This window comes from Musca autumnalis, unplaced genomic scaffold (assembly GCF_047663935.1).
Source record: "Musca autumnalis isolate F117 unplaced genomic scaffold, ASM4766393v1 scaffold_5, whole genome shotgun sequence".
Classification (NCBI taxonomy): domain Eukaryota; kingdom Metazoa; phylum Arthropoda; class Insecta; order Diptera; family Muscidae; genus Musca; species Musca autumnalis.
Genome location: NW_027412088.1, coordinates 136,474,454 through 136,490,523, shown reverse-complemented (window position 1 = coordinate 136,490,523; position 16,070 = coordinate 136,474,454). Strand labels below are relative to the sequence as shown.

The following is a 16,070-nucleotide window of genomic DNA, read 5'->3' as shown; positions in this document are numbered from 1 at the left end:
TCTCACCCCTCTCTCCAACAAACTGACAATTGCCGCAAGGAAAAAAAACGTTGTAGATTCAAAAGCCGATTAAAAATATTGTTAGTTTTTTGTTTATCAGTCTTAATAAAAATTTTCGCATGACTCCAAGATCAATCAAGTGCATAATATCCAGTGGCACTTGTGTAACCATTAAGACTTTAATATTTTCTAATGGTGTCGCTCTCGTTAAATTACAGCTTTGATGGTGATTTCGATACTTTCGTAGTCGAAAGTCCTCGTCTGTTATAGGTGTTCCCGTGGTTGTGCTATACGTAAGTACTCCGTCACACTTCCTAGCTATTTGAGTACATTTTGAACATCCATATCGAGAGGTATGAGACGGAGTACCCGTAATGAATGCTCTTGCTGGAGCATCACATAAAATTGACCTTATTTCAATGTTATGCAAAACACCTTCTATTTCTAGCCCATTGTCGATATAAAAGCTTAACTCTTTAATTAGTTTTTCCAGGAACTTGTCGCAAGAAGATGGCTTACTCTTGCCTAAAAAACCCCGACTGGAAAGACAGGTTGACTTTTTATGTTCATTACTCTAATTAAAATGGGCCACAGCTGCGTCTTGGAACTTTTAAATAACGGCAAACCGTCAATGTTGATATCAATAATAATTTTTTGGGGTATTTCAGTTACGGTAGATATTTTCCTTAAATGGAATACTATGCATATATGAACCCCCGCACAGATTTTTCTATTTCTGGCCTTATAGGATGACTGAATTTATAGAATGGTGTTACGATCAAATTTTCGCTTCTAAGAATTTGTACAACATGCTGAGAACAGTTCCGCGACACTCTATGTTGTATGCTCCACTGTTTCAGCTTTTCACTAAGATCAGGACCTCTTTTCAAATTTCTCACAGTCTATATCTTCAACATATGTTTCACATTGTTGCTCGGGTGTATTAACATCATCCGAAGTAATCACATCAGCACTTTCCATACAAAATTCTTCCACTTTTTTAAAGGCTTCTAAATAATTTTCTTTTTCTTTTATTATTAATCTCTTCAAATGCCTCTTGCTCATTTTTTAACGTTTAAATAACACGAAAATAACGAAAATAACAATTCGAATCCGTACTTCTTTATTTAAAATTTGTATTTAATTTAACTCCGAAACCGTGCAAAAACGTATCCGTATCACTTCTTTTTCAATATTTATCTTTATTTTCACTTCGAAAACGAGAAAAGAAATTTATCCGACCGTATCAATATTAATTTTTAAATATTTTTTATTTATTTTCGTAAAATGACAGTTAAAACTTTTGCAGACATAAAAGGCTTTCTATGTACATTTTAGAAAAACTTCGATTATTTTGCTATCCCTCAGTAATCTATAAAGTAGTCGATTGGCTACACGTTGCATTACCTGTAACTAGTGAGGTGGCCCAACATATTTAGCAATTATTCTTAATTAGGAAACACATATATTGTCTATTTTACGTGCCAAGTGTGGGGGGTAAAGTAGCTAGTGAGAACAGTAACTAGTTATGTAATTAAGAAAAAAGGGACAATTGACTTTTTTAGAACAACTGGGAAATGATACAACACAACATACATACATATATAAAAATTAAAACAAAATAAATTCAAAACATCATGCAAACTAAATATAAAAAGTAGAAAAATGAAACGACAATCAAATAATAAAACTACAAAAATTTACTATTTATTGGTTTATTTTTTATTTTCTTTAGTTTCATTTCCATTATTTTTTTTTTTGTTTAATTTATAGTACAAATAAGGAAAAAAAGAGAAAGAACATAACAAGAATAATTTAAAAAAAATATCTTCAATTTAAAAATTTTTTAAAGAAGAGATTTATATAATTCTGATTAAACTTCATATTGGTGGAACATAGCAAGAAATAATAACTATTTTTGTTTTGTTTTTAATAACAAATTAATTACATTTTAACTATTTACTAAGGAAAATTAAAAGAACAAATAAAGGCATTTTTTATACGTTCGTTATATTAAAGAATTTGTTGTTTGTTTTAGAAAATGTATAGACTACAATTGCATTAACATAAGAATACGCGTTTTCCAAAACTCATTACGATTCCAGTTAAAATAAGAATACATATTTTAATTATTTAAAATTATTTGCACAAGACACTGCAACGACAGTTAGAAAAAATATATCCCAAATTGATAATATATCGAGATAAATTCTATGTTGGTGTCATCTAATTTAAAAAAAAGTAAACACAAAAGAGCAACAACATTAACATACTAAAAATAATTTACAAAACCCACTCAAATTAATAACTAAGAATTTGAGAATAGTTTCTAAAAATTAAATGAAACACACATTTTAATTCCATTTTCTTCTTTTTTGCAATCGTTATAGATATAGGATTTAACGACGACAATGTTACAATATAAGAAATTATATACACATGGCCATGTTAAGGTAGTTCTGTTTCTTTAGGAAAGAAAGAAAGAATTGTGGATCATGGAAAATTTTGATTTTGTATAGAATTTATTGTTGTTTCATTCATCAATCATTATAATTTGCGGTGGTTTTGCTACTACATTAGTTGTGGTTGCTGCTGCGGCTGTTACCCCCGATAACAATGACGATGGTAATAGGGTAGATACTGTTGTTGTTTCGGCTGTAGTTACTTTTTCTTCACTTCGACTGTCGTTTGTTGTAGGCAATGTCTGTGCGGCTAATTGTCACTTTGATGAATCCGTTGGCTCACCAACACGTTGATAACGAGGCTTATTGCGTGTAAAAGGCAAATACTTGTATTTTATCATATGCTGAAATGAGAAAAAAGAAAAAATAATGATAATATTAGTTATCTTTTAACTTGGGCTACATAAGTCGAAACAATATGTACACTTCAAATCGCAAACATGTTTCACAGACCTATCCATCTGCACCCCTTGCACTTGAGAACGTTGTTTCTGAACTTATTGCAGATAGCTAGTTATGGCGTGCGTGGATGATCTAAATAGACTACTAAATGTGACCCCCTAGAATTTTAGGGCAATTTTTTTGTCGAATTTCCAACTCCTATATAATTCCAACAATGATTTTGGTACATACAGTACCGTGCAAAAGAATAGCAGTGCAGAACTTCTATGTGCGAAGATTGCAATAATCCTTAAAGTAATTTAATTATCTGCATCAGGCGAATGCTTATAAGGTGCCAGACCTCACGGCCTAAAATAAAGGGTGTTTTTTTAAGCTAGATAGAACTTTAAATTGTAAAAAGTAACACAAAAAATTAAATTTTGATGAAACTTTTTTTTTATTTGTTTCAGTATACTCTGACAAATCATCATGAATAGACTCACGCTTGAACAACGCTACGAAATTATCCAAATTTACTTTGAAAATCAGTCGTCGATTCGCGCAACTTATAGACGACTTCGTCATTTGTATTGTGTTCAGCGATGAGGCGCATTTTTGGCTTAACGGGTTTGTTAATAACAAAATTGCCGCATATGGAGTGAGACCAATCCACAAGAGACCCTACAGACTCCATTACATCCCGAAAAATGCACCGTATGGTGCGGTTTTCACGCTGGTGGCATCATCGGACCTTATTTCTTCAAAAATGAGGCCGGAGCTCGCGTTGCAGTCAATGGAGATCGTTACCGCACCATGATCAATGATTTTTTGTTTGAAAATATTGACGACATTGATCCGGAGGAGATGTGGTTTCAACAGGATGGCGCTACGTGCCATACGGCGAACGCAACCATCGACTTATTGAAATCAAAATTTGGCGATAAGTTGATTTCGAGAAGTGGACCTGTCAATTGGCCTCCAAGGTCGTGCGATTTGACACCTCTCGATTATTTCCTGTGGGGCTACGTGAAGTCACTGGTTTATGCTGATAAACCAGCAACAATTGATGCCTTGGAGGCCAGCATTGTTCGTGTTATTCGTGACATACGGCCAGCAGTGCTCGAAAAAGTGGCCAAAAATTGGACGTCCAGAATGCACTTCGTCAAGAACAGCCGCGGTGCCCATATGCCCGAAATCATTTTCAAATGTTAATGTCACGTATTGATCTTTCGAATAAAAAAAAATTTTGATTACAATTTAATTTTTTGTGTTATTTTTTACAATTTCAAGTTCTATCGGCCTTAAAAAAACACGCGTTATTTTACTTAAATATGCAACTATTATGAAATACCATTAAAGTTTTCTGCTTTGGAAGGCTTTTTGAGGTCAAAATAATAGCAGTAAAAATAAGCCATGTAAAATGGACATGTTAAAAGCTATTCATTTATAGGGGGTTATCATGAATGAAATTTCCCCGTGAGTTTCGTCTTTCCGCCGTTGCAACTTAAGGGAGAAAGTGAAAAAATTCACGGGGAATTGTCGTTCATGATAACCCCCATAACTTTTTGCAGTTTAAAAGCATTTTGGAATGAAAATAAGACGAAATACAGACAATATTTTTTACACATATTGCGTGGATCGTCTCTGCCTTTAGTGCATCACTGCAGCACAGATGGCCATAAACATAAAAAAATTAAATTTTTCTAAAGTGACCGGAGTGATTTTTTTTAGGAAAGCCGAAAAGTTAGTGTGTTTGTCATTTATCTGAGAATAGTAGAGTTCGGGTTTTCGCTAAAAAAGGCATAATTTCAAAGAGCTGAAAAGCCAAATGATAATGCCCTTCGCCGGGATGAAATCATGATATTGATAGCGATCAGTAAAATTTTGCAACAGTACAGTTCGTTTTGAAAAACATTACTCTCTCTAATAGAAGGTAATATGAAGTTAATCCATACAATATTAACGTAGCATCTATCAGACGACACATAAGAGATAAATCGAATCCTTTAGAATTGCCATCAGTATTGTGAGTATGTTTGGTTTCCAACATTCATCAAAATAATTATTAATTTTTTAGGTTTAAAGCCTATTTTCGGCTTCCAAAAGACGCTGTTATTTATATAGGCATTAAAAATGACTTTGAAAAAACTGACAGAATCAACAGCCACTCTTTAAAGTCAAAAATCCCATGGCAATGACTTTAACCTCGGGATGGCTCAACCCACATTGTCAAAGGTATTAAGCGAAGTTCTGGAGTTAATAGAGAAAAAATTGTGTAAAATTTGGATTGTTTCCAAATTAACAGAAGAGGAAAAGAGTAAAAATAAAAACTATTTTTATTCAAAAACAAATTTCCCGGGGGTTGTTGGATGCATTGATGGAACACACGTACATATAATGGGACCAAAGGAAGATGTTCGCCATTTATATTTGAATAGAAAAGGATATTGTAGTTTAAATTGAGACATTTTTTCTTTAGTTTGGATTTAAAATTAATTCACACTCTGTGCCATTCATCTGGTGTACGGGTTGGTGGACCACAACTATTTAATTGCTCCGCAACATCCTTCCACACCTCATCAAAAGTGCCTTTAGTTTCGCCAAAAAGTCAGACTCCACCAGCTACGTTTGGGTGGGCTTTCATTTTTTCAACAAGCATTTCAAATTGCTGTTTTGTAGTAATTTTACCATTATAAGTACTGAAACACCAAAAAACTAGAGTTGTTAAAATCTAGTTTGTTTGAACGACCTAGTTCAAAATATAGTTCAGTGGACACCGGTTGTTTCCATGAACGAACTGCGAATGAGTTATATTATCTCTTTGTTTTAATAAAATAAATCATACGCAAACGAACTATGGTACTGAACTAGTTCACAAGATTTAACAACTCTACAACTCTACTCTCGTCTTTATTCATTTTTAAAAATGCAATTTTTTTTTTGTTGTATGGCAATGTAATGTAAAAATTGCATCTGTCAACGCGACACGCGACGCTCGCAATACGGAATAGACCCAATAGTTATATTCAAAAAAATTTTAAAATATAAACCAATTTTCACAAAAACTTCAAAAATTTGGCGAAAAAAATAATAGCACCATTATTAAAAATTCTTTGAAAATACAAATTGAACAATTATCTACTCTTTATCTATCACCCAAGAATAGAAGTACATCTATAGAAACAACAAGTGTCTACTCATTAATACTTCAGTTGATTTCGTTAGTAGGCTTGGTATCAAGCCAAGCAGATTGTGGTATTTGTTCATCTTTAAGGACCTCCCAATACGATTTTCTGGTTGTTTGTTTTGATACTATAGTTGACTTATTGACTTTACTTGACATTTTTTTGTCATAGTCTAGGAACAACGCACAACCCTAGAGAATGGCCAGAACTTCTATACCACAATTTCTTTGATTATAACCCAGATTATAACCCAGATTATTACTGTTCATGACCTTTTGGAAGAAGTGCCAACTTATCTTCTAAATGAAATATAGTAATATTTTCTAGGATGTCAACGAAAACATGTTAATTCTTCACAGTTTTGTTGCCATGTATGTGGTTTATTCTCTAACGACAAACTCAGATCCATACTATTACGGTTAAGCAATCCTCTGTTAATAGGCGTTGCTATATATTTCTGGTTCTATTCCAAGCTTTTTGAGGAAATCTAACTGAGAAAATAAAATATCGCCTCCAAACATACATATTTAGCCCCACATCTACAAAAACATTGTTTCACAGTTGTTCATGGTGGTGCTATTATTGTTTTCGAAACTGTATGCATAATGAAAAAACAACTTTTCACTACTTAAAATCTAACGCTATTTCCTCAACCGTTTAATATATTTTCTTACTGAACACAACGGACCAACCGTTAAGAAAAACCGAAAATTATTGAGACCACAATATGGTTGTTGATTTGCATATTGTGTTTAGTCTTAAATTTCTGCGCAAGTGACTAAAACGTTCTTAATTTTATTTTAGCATTAAGGCGAAGGTCCTTTTGAATATTTTTTATTTTTTGTCTTTCGAGTCAAGCTTTATGACCTAAGAGGTACATTGAAAAATTAGGAGTCTACCGAAGTCATTCACATCAACCATTATGGTACACGTTTCACGGTGGAGTTGCTAAGTTTTTCGGACAAGATTTCAATGTGGATACGATAAACAACAAAGTGCTAAGTATTCTCATTAACTCCGATGTGACATTGTTACCGATTCGACAATTTAAACATTTCAAATGCATAAATCAATTGAAATACCCACATAAATAAAACTTACCTTAATTTGTCGTTTCATTGTTATACAGAATAACGTTATGAAGTACATGACCAGTATAGGCCAAAATACGGGTATATTGAAACAATCAAAGAATGTACAGATTATCGCTATTGTTGTACTTTTTGTAATGCTTAGCCAGAATTTGAATTCAGGCAAGCGTCGTATAAACGGCCGGAATTCCTCATTACTACGTGTTGGCAAATTTGGACCTTCATCTAAAAAAAAAAAAGAAAAAAAAAAATAATTAGAACATTTATTGTAAGTATGGAAATTTATTGTAAATTACATGGTCATATGATTTATTAGATGGAAATAATTTATACAGTATAGATATTAGCATATAAAGTTATTTTAGATTCACCTTGCCCATTTTGTTGAGATGTGCCTGACTCATTATTCGTGAAGTAATTATTTGTAAGCAATTCTATTAGATAAAACTGAATTACTTTTCAAGTAATAAAATGACTATACAATTCTTCGAAAAGGCCAAATTTATTACTATAAAATTATGAAACGGAGCGTTAATTTCGCCATTTCTTATAAAACTCATCTAAGTATTGGTCCAAGATTTGGTCATTGTGCAATTCTTACTAGATAATTGGTAAGAACAGTAGTCTACATTTACATGTTAAATAATAACAACATTCTGAACTCCTTCAAAATTGAAGGGTGAAATTATTATTTACTTTTAAACGGAATTACTTCCTTTTTTTCCACAAATTACTGGAGGATTCACTTTTGTTATTTACAAGTTGAAACTTTGTTTTTTTTTTTTACAAAAGAATTTTGCCTGTATAGAAAACATATCGTCACCATAAATGTCTGAAGACGTAACCACAAAACCAAAACTTTACAGGAGAATAAAAAAAACGTTATAGAATGAAAATCTGTTTTATAGAATATCAATCTTATGAGGGCGAGTATTTGCAGTATTATCAATCACGTACGAATCGGAGTATAGTATGAAACTAAAACCGCCATTACAACATCTGCAATGTTATCCCATTTTTTCCAAATGTCATTTCTTGAATAGGATCGTTATTTTTGAACGTAGAAGCTTGAAATTTTGCCAGAGCATGTATTTAAGCTTTATGTATCAGTTTCCATTAAAAAACGAATATCGATTTTCTTGTGCGTTACGTCTTCCTATGTTAAGCGCAAAAACATAGAAACGGGGCTCATCTACATCAATCAAGTGCACATTTTCCTTTTGGCATAGCCATATCGATTTTCTAATAACTTTCTTTTACAATGAAAAAACGCAAAAGCATTAGTAGACGCTACAGAATGAAAATATAGTTTTAAAGTAGTTTGTTTTGATTTTGTTTCCCTTAGAACAACAAGACGATAACAAAACAAGTAAGAACAGACTATAGTCGGACGGGGCCGACCATGTGATACCCTATACCACTATCCCTGTGCACTAGCTTTCCGGGCTAGCTGTTATAAGATGTGCATTAGAAATTTTACCAATTTTCACACAAAAGTTTTGATCAATTTAACCCGCTAAATATTATCCGATCATACCGTTGACTTGCACGCTACTTCTTCATCTCAAACCAAAACTACGTTTAAAATTTCGCGCCGATCGGACTATTATTGCGACCTACAGAGCGGCTACAAAATCGAGCAAAAATTTTGTTTTTGGTCCATTTCATCCCTTTAACATTTCACGATCATCGCCAAAAACTAATCAGTTCTATTCTGGTCCAAACCCGACCTCCATACTAAATTTCGTGACAATCGGTCCATAATTGCGGCCTCTAGCTTGATTACAATTTTTAATGGACGGACAGACGGACGGACGGACGGACGGACACACATCGCTAAATCGCTTTATCTCGTCGAGATATGAAGTTTGGTATACCACATGAGGGGTCTACGACGAATATTTCGCGGCGTTACATGAATTTTTGGGAAAACAAACTTATTATACCCTTTTCCACATTGTGGTATAGGGTATAATCAATATCCACTGACTTTAGCCCAGAACCAATGTCGAACTGGCAATGACATACAATTCTCATATTCACGAGCGCACGTTTACTTATGCATTTATATAGGCCACATAAAATATGTATATGGACATTTGTTTTATGGCAAAAGAAAGAGAAAAATAACAAAATGAAAATAATAGTAGTCTTAAAATATTTTAAAGAAACAATAAATACTAAAATAAAAGATTTTTGAGCTTGAGGTCTTGTGTTTGTTGGTATTTTATTTTAAATAAAATACCAACAAACACAAGACCTCAAGCTCAAAAATCTTTTATTTTAGAACAAATATAAAGGTCGAAGAAATCACAAAAATTGAAACAATAAATACTGAATAATAATGTGAGAGATACAACAACAACGTGTTATGTCGTTTGTCAATCCTCGCAATGTTTTTGAACAAACAAAGTAGTTATACATTCTTGGTCAGCCTGAAATTCTTAATAAAATTGTATTGAACTAATCCCTTCCGATGATTTTGTGTACAATAATGGTATGAGACTGCTCTGTTCCAGAATCTGAAAGAATGTACTGCTTAACAAATTTTTACAAGTTTTTCTTTTAGAAAAAAACTTTTACAAATATTTCTGTGAAAAGAAGCTAAAAATAAATCGAATTGAGGACGGACATCATGAGGCTCTACATTATCTCTGTGTGTATATATATCCACATAGTTTTTTTGATAAATTGTCCCATTCCATTTTCTCAAAATTTGAAGCTGACTTGTTTGAATAGTACCTGAAACGTAGGAGCAGATATTCGCCAGGAAATCTTAGGCGAACAATGACACATTAAAAACACCAAGATCGGTCCTAAAACTAAATTTAGGCGAACAATTTTAAACTAGCGCGTACCTTTTACAAAATGATATACTTAGTAAGATGAAGACAGATAACGGCTAAATCACCTCCAAAAATATACTTCGAAAGCCGTAATTTCTGATCGTGCGTGAGCAGCACTTTGGTCTTTCATTTAAAGTCCATAGGCTTATCGAACTTTAAATCAAATCCAGCTCAGGTTAGTACTCGCTTTACATGAGTTAGTGGGTTGTATGGGTCGGATTTCAAGTTAGCTAACATTGAATACGATTATAAGCTTGTATAAAATTAGAGAGTTCTGGTAGACTTGGGTGTCTTCTTTATCCTCACTGATCTATGGGATGCCATAAGCCAAAATCATTATTCCGTGGTAAAGTGAGAAATCCATTAAGAGGTTGGAATGGAAAATTTCATTGTGAATTGTTTTTTTTTAAAGGTCATTTTTAAAAGCGTTTGCCTACTGTAGCTCGAAAACAGATGACACTATCTTCATAAGTTTTTGTGGGATTATTATAGACAGACTATGCAATATTTTAAATAAAAAATCCCAAAGTAGCTCAAAGTGTGACCTTCAGATGAAATAAAATATATATGTATACTTATGTACATATGTACATATATTCAAAAAAAAGTTTGTCTAAAAAATTATGGAATTTTTTTTTGCTCAATATGTGGCTATAACCCCTTAAATCTGTTACTAGAAAATACTTTTGCCACATCTACGACTCATAGTAGTCAATGAGATATTAAAGGATTTCGACGCCTAAGAGACTAAAATCATAGCGAATTTTTCAATATTTTTAATTTGTAGATAGACCGATAATAACAAGACGAATTTTTCAATATTTTTAATTTGTAGATAGACCGATAATAATGAGCTTAATACAAATCTAAAGAGAAGTTAGCTAGCTTGCGCATCGGTAGCTTTCAATTTTAGTTAGAAAGCGAGTGTTTTGGTGTTATTCACGACCACAAATTAAGATGGAAGAGAAAGCACAAATTAGCTGGGGACTTGGATTTGAGGTTATACATCGAATATGTGAAACTGCGTATGTCTTGAAATATATGTGTCTCGTATGATTGGACGTTCTCAATTCTAAGTCAAATCAAACGTACATTGAGAAATTTCCAGTCTGCTAAATGAAATGCTAGATATCAAACCATTAAATATCTTAATTTAAAATATATCAGCCCGTGGCGCTTCCAGTCGTAGGGAGATGGAAATGTGGAGCGACTATAAAGGGCAAATGTTTACACTTCGCCTAGAAGTGACTGGACCAACAGTCCGCAGAGTTTGGCTTTCTATACACATCAGATACTCGCGTCTTCCAAGGAAAACTAGAACTAATTTTACTCAGATCTAATCGATTGATTCTAAACGATGAACCTAAGGTTGTATCGAGACTTGTTTGTTTGAGTCGAGTTTATGTAGGATTCATACAGAACACTGTAACACCCATCCTGTAAACTCTATCACGCTATCTCCTATTATATTTATTTTATTTAGTTTAGTTTGTTTATTTATTAAAGAAAATATAGCACAATGAGAATAAAATTCTTATGAATTAGTGCTAGTGGTACAAAGAATATTTCTTGAAGAAAATTATCTGTAAAAATAGAAACAACTTTACATTAATTCAAAGCCATCTGGCCAAAAAAAGGTTGAATTATATATTATGTTTCTACACGATGGACTAATAGTCTCCAAGTGGAGTGGTTGCAACAATGCAGAAGAGCGTTCTCAAATCTGGCCCTGCAATATACAATTCGGCTATAGTTCAAATTTAACCTATTGACAATGTGAGTATATCATTCCTAATATTTTTCACGTCAAGCCTTAGTCCATATTTATATTAGACAACTTTCCTTGCGGCAATTGTCAGTTTGAGGGAGAGAGAGGTGAGGCGTATGGTAACCCTTTCCCTCTCAACACCCTCTCTCACCGACAAACTGGCAATTGCCGCAAGAAAAATTGCGTAATGTAACTCTTCAGTTCGTATCAAAATCACACTTTAGCAGGAACAAGCAAATTACTGTTCCTATAATAAAGTGTTCTTTGTTTGAAAGATCCTTTATTGCTAGAATTGCCCGGTATTGGAATGTGTTGCCCTATAACCTGCGCATTTTTTCTCATTCGAATAATGTGTTTCGTTTGAAGCTAATGCTATACTACTCGGGTAGGAGATCTACTTGAATACCATATTTTTATGCTTGAGTGTATAACAAATTAATCTAATCTCGGAGTTGTTATTATGTTTTAAACCGGATTCAAATTTATTATTATTATTTTTTTCTCTTGCGGCTGGGGAGCCATATGTTAGGGATATTAAATATAATATATTACTCAGGATTTTTTTAAGCTATGTAATATGTATTTTGGCGTGGATGGCTTTGTATTACACTATGGATTTATAAATAAATAAATAAATAAATAAATAAAAAATGTGGATTAAATCCAGTATGAGAGCCCAATGCAAATGCATATATATATTATATTCGGAACTAATTTTGTATTTAAAAATATTTCTTTCTGTTTTGGGGTTTATTCTTTTCTATATATAGTCCAGCCACAGGTTGCACTTCAGTTCCTAATTAAGATAAGATTTTTTATTTTCCAATATATTGGCCTTATGTGGATCCTGGGGCTTCTCAGGGAATTTAAGACCATCAACTACGGGAAGATTACAACAGTGGCTACGATAAAAATGGCTCCTTTCAAATTTTACTTAATTGAGCTTATCATGCATGACCTAAGGAGTTTTGTATTGAAAAAGTGATATCTAACGAAGTCCACACACATCCAACCAATATGCTACGATCGTTTCGCTGGTTAAATATTATGTGAATCGTCGAACATCTACAGGGAATTTATGACCATCACCCACGGACAAATTTTAACACTGGTTATGGTAAAAATGGGCTTAATTTCCTTTAGCGCAACCAAGGTAGGACTTTCAGGAGAAAGACTTAAATCCCCGGCCGAAGGCCGGCTACTTAAAGAAAAATTTACAATTTAAAAGAAAGTTTGTTCCCATTCCTGAGATTTGCACCTGCCCATAGGGCAGGTAGAATCAAGGTTATCTGCTGTGAAAACAAGAAGTCCCTAAACTTCCTTGTCCACACGGTGGACAGCCTTGGTGAACTGTGGAAAGGGTACCAACAAAAGAGTATTGTCAGCATGGGTGCCACCGCTCCCTGTGGACCCCGCAGGCGTGCTGACAATACTAGGTAGACAAAATCCCAATCTCCAGACTAACTCCTGGAAACTCGTCAGTCACCGACCGGAGAATGGGGGCCTTACGATATGGGTGTTAATAGACACACAAGGCCAAGAATACCTGGAAAATCGTGATGGCAAACTGCATTCCGTCTAGGTCGGAATCAGTAAAGGAACGTAAGCGGCAGCCGCTTCGCTTAATGCAGATTAATCTGCATCACTGCAAAGCGGTTGCCGCTGAACTTCTACTTGCCCTCACGAAGACAGAAGTTGACATAGCCCTAGTCCAGGAACCCTATTTACACAAAAACAGGGTTGCTGGGCTGAACGACAGCAATTATACCTCCTTCGCCACGATTCGTTTTTACGAATATCTAGATCTAGAGCAAATGATCAAGGGACCGAAGGTTACAAATTATTGATGTTTTCGAATTATACCCATACTATTGCGTACATGAAAACTGTGCAAAAAAATTGAATTACCCGATGTCATGACTCAATTTTCAAACATTTGTGCAAATAATGTGAAAAAATATGTACACATAGGTTGCAAGAGCCAATTAAAACTTCAAACTGAAACTCACTAATGATAATGTAAGATAAAGCTAATTAATTGATTTGACAGGCATTGAAATGTGCCTGATTAGGCGCACAAAATAAATTTTTTATTGCGAATGCTTATCGTAAATCTATGCTATAGAAAGCAAACCTCTAAGTATTGATAAAGACGCTTACCTTCATTGGCATATGGGTCGAATTCCGGATCGATTTTTGGTGTTAAAAATGCTATAAACAAATTCAAATGAAAAATGCCCAAAGCATAGCAGATAATGTACCATCCTTGGTTTAAAAATATGCGCAGCAGGAATATTAAAACTAGTACACCCGCTGCACTCCAACGCAGTTTTGTGTGTGGTGTGGAACGATCCAAGGCAGATTGATAGATCTGTAAGAGAATCGGAAGCATTAATATAAACAACGACTAGCTAATATAAACAAAACATGCCGACAGTTTTGTTTGTTATGAGCCAAAATGGTGGAAACCTTGTACCCCATTCACTCAAAAGGAACTTACTTGTGATAATCGTTGAAATAACTTTCTCACACCGCCATTGGATGACGTTGACGCACTCGTCGTATCTTCATTCATCATATTCCTCTTGTGAATTGTTTGCTTATGGTGTTGTTGTTATATTGCTATTTGTATTAAACCTAATTACTAGCCTCCACCTTCTCCTTGTCTCGTCGTCTTATGCTAAATCCAAAATAAAGAAAACTAACTTAACTAAGCATATTTTACACGAACAGCATGTAAGGGGGTCTTATCGATCTGGAATCGGAAATGGCTATGTTTATGAAACTTATTTAACAGATAATAATATGGAATCGTATCGTTCTCCGTCTATAGTACAAATATTAGAAACTGCAGATGAAAAAGAATGAAAACACGTCACTTTTGTACTTTTTTTCTCATTCTCATTGAAATTCGCTGAACAACACTCTCTCATCGGTCGTGACTGACTTTTTGTAATGGGGAAAAGTCTCAGACCTGCTCGCGTGCTTTAAATGATGTTCCATTCCATTTACACTGTTCTATGTTCTGTTCTAGACTTGGAATTAGCACAGTCACGGTTGGGCACTTGACCATTTGTTATAATTGGCCTCTTGACTCCTCGATACGTGTAGATATGTTAATATTTTTAGGCACAAAATGACGAAACCTCAACACAACACAGACTTTTTTCAACAATCTCTTAAATTCATCTTTTGATTGTTCTTGAAAAAACTTCTATTAATTCAGCAAATCTGCTTTAGTATGATGCTTACACTTTTTTACAACTTGCACATGGTATTTTATAAAAAAAGGATTTCGTTAAAAAGAAAATTTATTAAATTATTTTCACTGACATTCGCTTTTTTTCTTTTGATTTCTTTTCCAATTATGCCTCTCTTTAATTTTCAACCCCACAGACACGTCACTTCACGTTAGGGATTCTTAAGTTACTATTCGTCTTTCTTCATTCCGTGATTCTCGCCATTTTCGCTAATCGAATCGAAAGTTATGCTGCGTTTACATTAGGAAATGTATTGTAAAACTCGTAAACACATGCCAAGTTCCGTAAAGTTGCATGTCATTTCTAATAAAAGACAAAGACAAATATTTGTTGCTATCATTCTTCAGTGAATGGCTTTTGAATTTTACATAATGTTATGTTACGATATGGTGAAATGAAATTTTTTTCTTTTATACACTTTTTACGTATTTAACCGAATTTACCGATCCAATTGACATGGAATTATTCTTGAATAGATCCTTGAATTCATACATTTCGTTTCTGATACCATTACATGAAATGTTCCTCCTTGGTTGCGATTTTGAATTAACTGCAACCTGTTAAGGGTAATGTTTCTATACATAGTTTCGTAAACATTGTTTTGTTGCATGCATTTTGTCTAGTCTTATTTGTTCTGTCTTTGAAAAGAATAGCCCTGTTCCTTTACCAAAGACATAAAGTAATAAAGACCTGACAAAATGCATGCAACAAAAAAATGTTTACGAAACTATGTATAGAAACATTACCCTTAACAGGTTGCAGTTAATTCAAAATCGCAACCAAGGAGGAACATTTCATGTAATGGTATCAGAAACGAAATTTATATATTCAAGGATCTATTTAAGAATAATTCCATGTCAATTGGATCGGTAAATTCGGTTAAATACGTAAAAATGTATAAAAGAAAAAAATGTTATATCACCATATCGTGATATAACATTATGTTAAATTCAAAAGCCATTCACTGAAGAATGATAGCAAACAAAATGTCTTATCTTGTTGTATTTATGTCTTTGCCTTTACGTTCAAGAATCTTCAAGTTTTACCACTTTTTACTCGAAAAGCGTTCCTTTACTT

General features: G+C 33.7%; 1 protein-coding gene across 2 annotated transcripts; it reads right to left on the bottom strand.

Annotated features, from left to right (window-relative positions):
- Positions 1 to 1,699: 1,699 nt before the first annotated feature.
- Positions 1,700 to 15,175, bottom strand: LOC141386564 (protein RER1). 2 transcript variants are annotated; one of them, XM_073955291.1, is made up of 5 exons: positions 14,986 to 15,175; positions 14,234 to 14,413; positions 13,894 to 14,104; positions 7,130 to 7,344; positions 1,700 to 2,806 (listed from the first exon to the last, which is right to left on the bottom strand). In XM_073955291.1, the coding sequence occupies exons 2-5, from the start codon at positions 14,309 to 14,311 to the stop codon at positions 2,720 to 2,722; spliced, it is 591 nt and encodes a 196-aa protein (XP_073811392.1). In that variant the 5' UTR covers positions 14,312 to 14,413; positions 14,986 to 15,175; the 3' UTR covers positions 1,700 to 2,719. The 2 variants fall into 2 exon arrangements, with proteins under 2 accessions (XP_073811392.1, XP_073811393.1); XM_073955292.1 differs by having other exon boundaries at positions 14,234 to 14,434; positions 14,986 to 15,164.
- Between the last annotated feature and the right edge of the window lie 895 nt (positions 15,176 to 16,070).

Excerpts from the sequence above, each read along its gene's own strand:
- LOC141386564 (XM_073955291.1), bottom strand. The coding sequence starts at position 14,311 with ATGATGAATGAAGATACGACGAGTGCGTCAACGTCATCCAATGGCGGT. Across the intron at positions 14,105-14,233 it reads TATTTCAACGATTATCACAA|ATCTATCAATCTGCCTTGGA; the intron begins GTAAGTTCCTTT and ends ATTCTCTTACAG. Across the intron at positions 2,807-7,129 it reads CAATGAAACGACAAATTAAG|CATATGATAAAATACAAGTA; the intron begins GTAAGTTTTATT and ends TTCTCATTTCAG.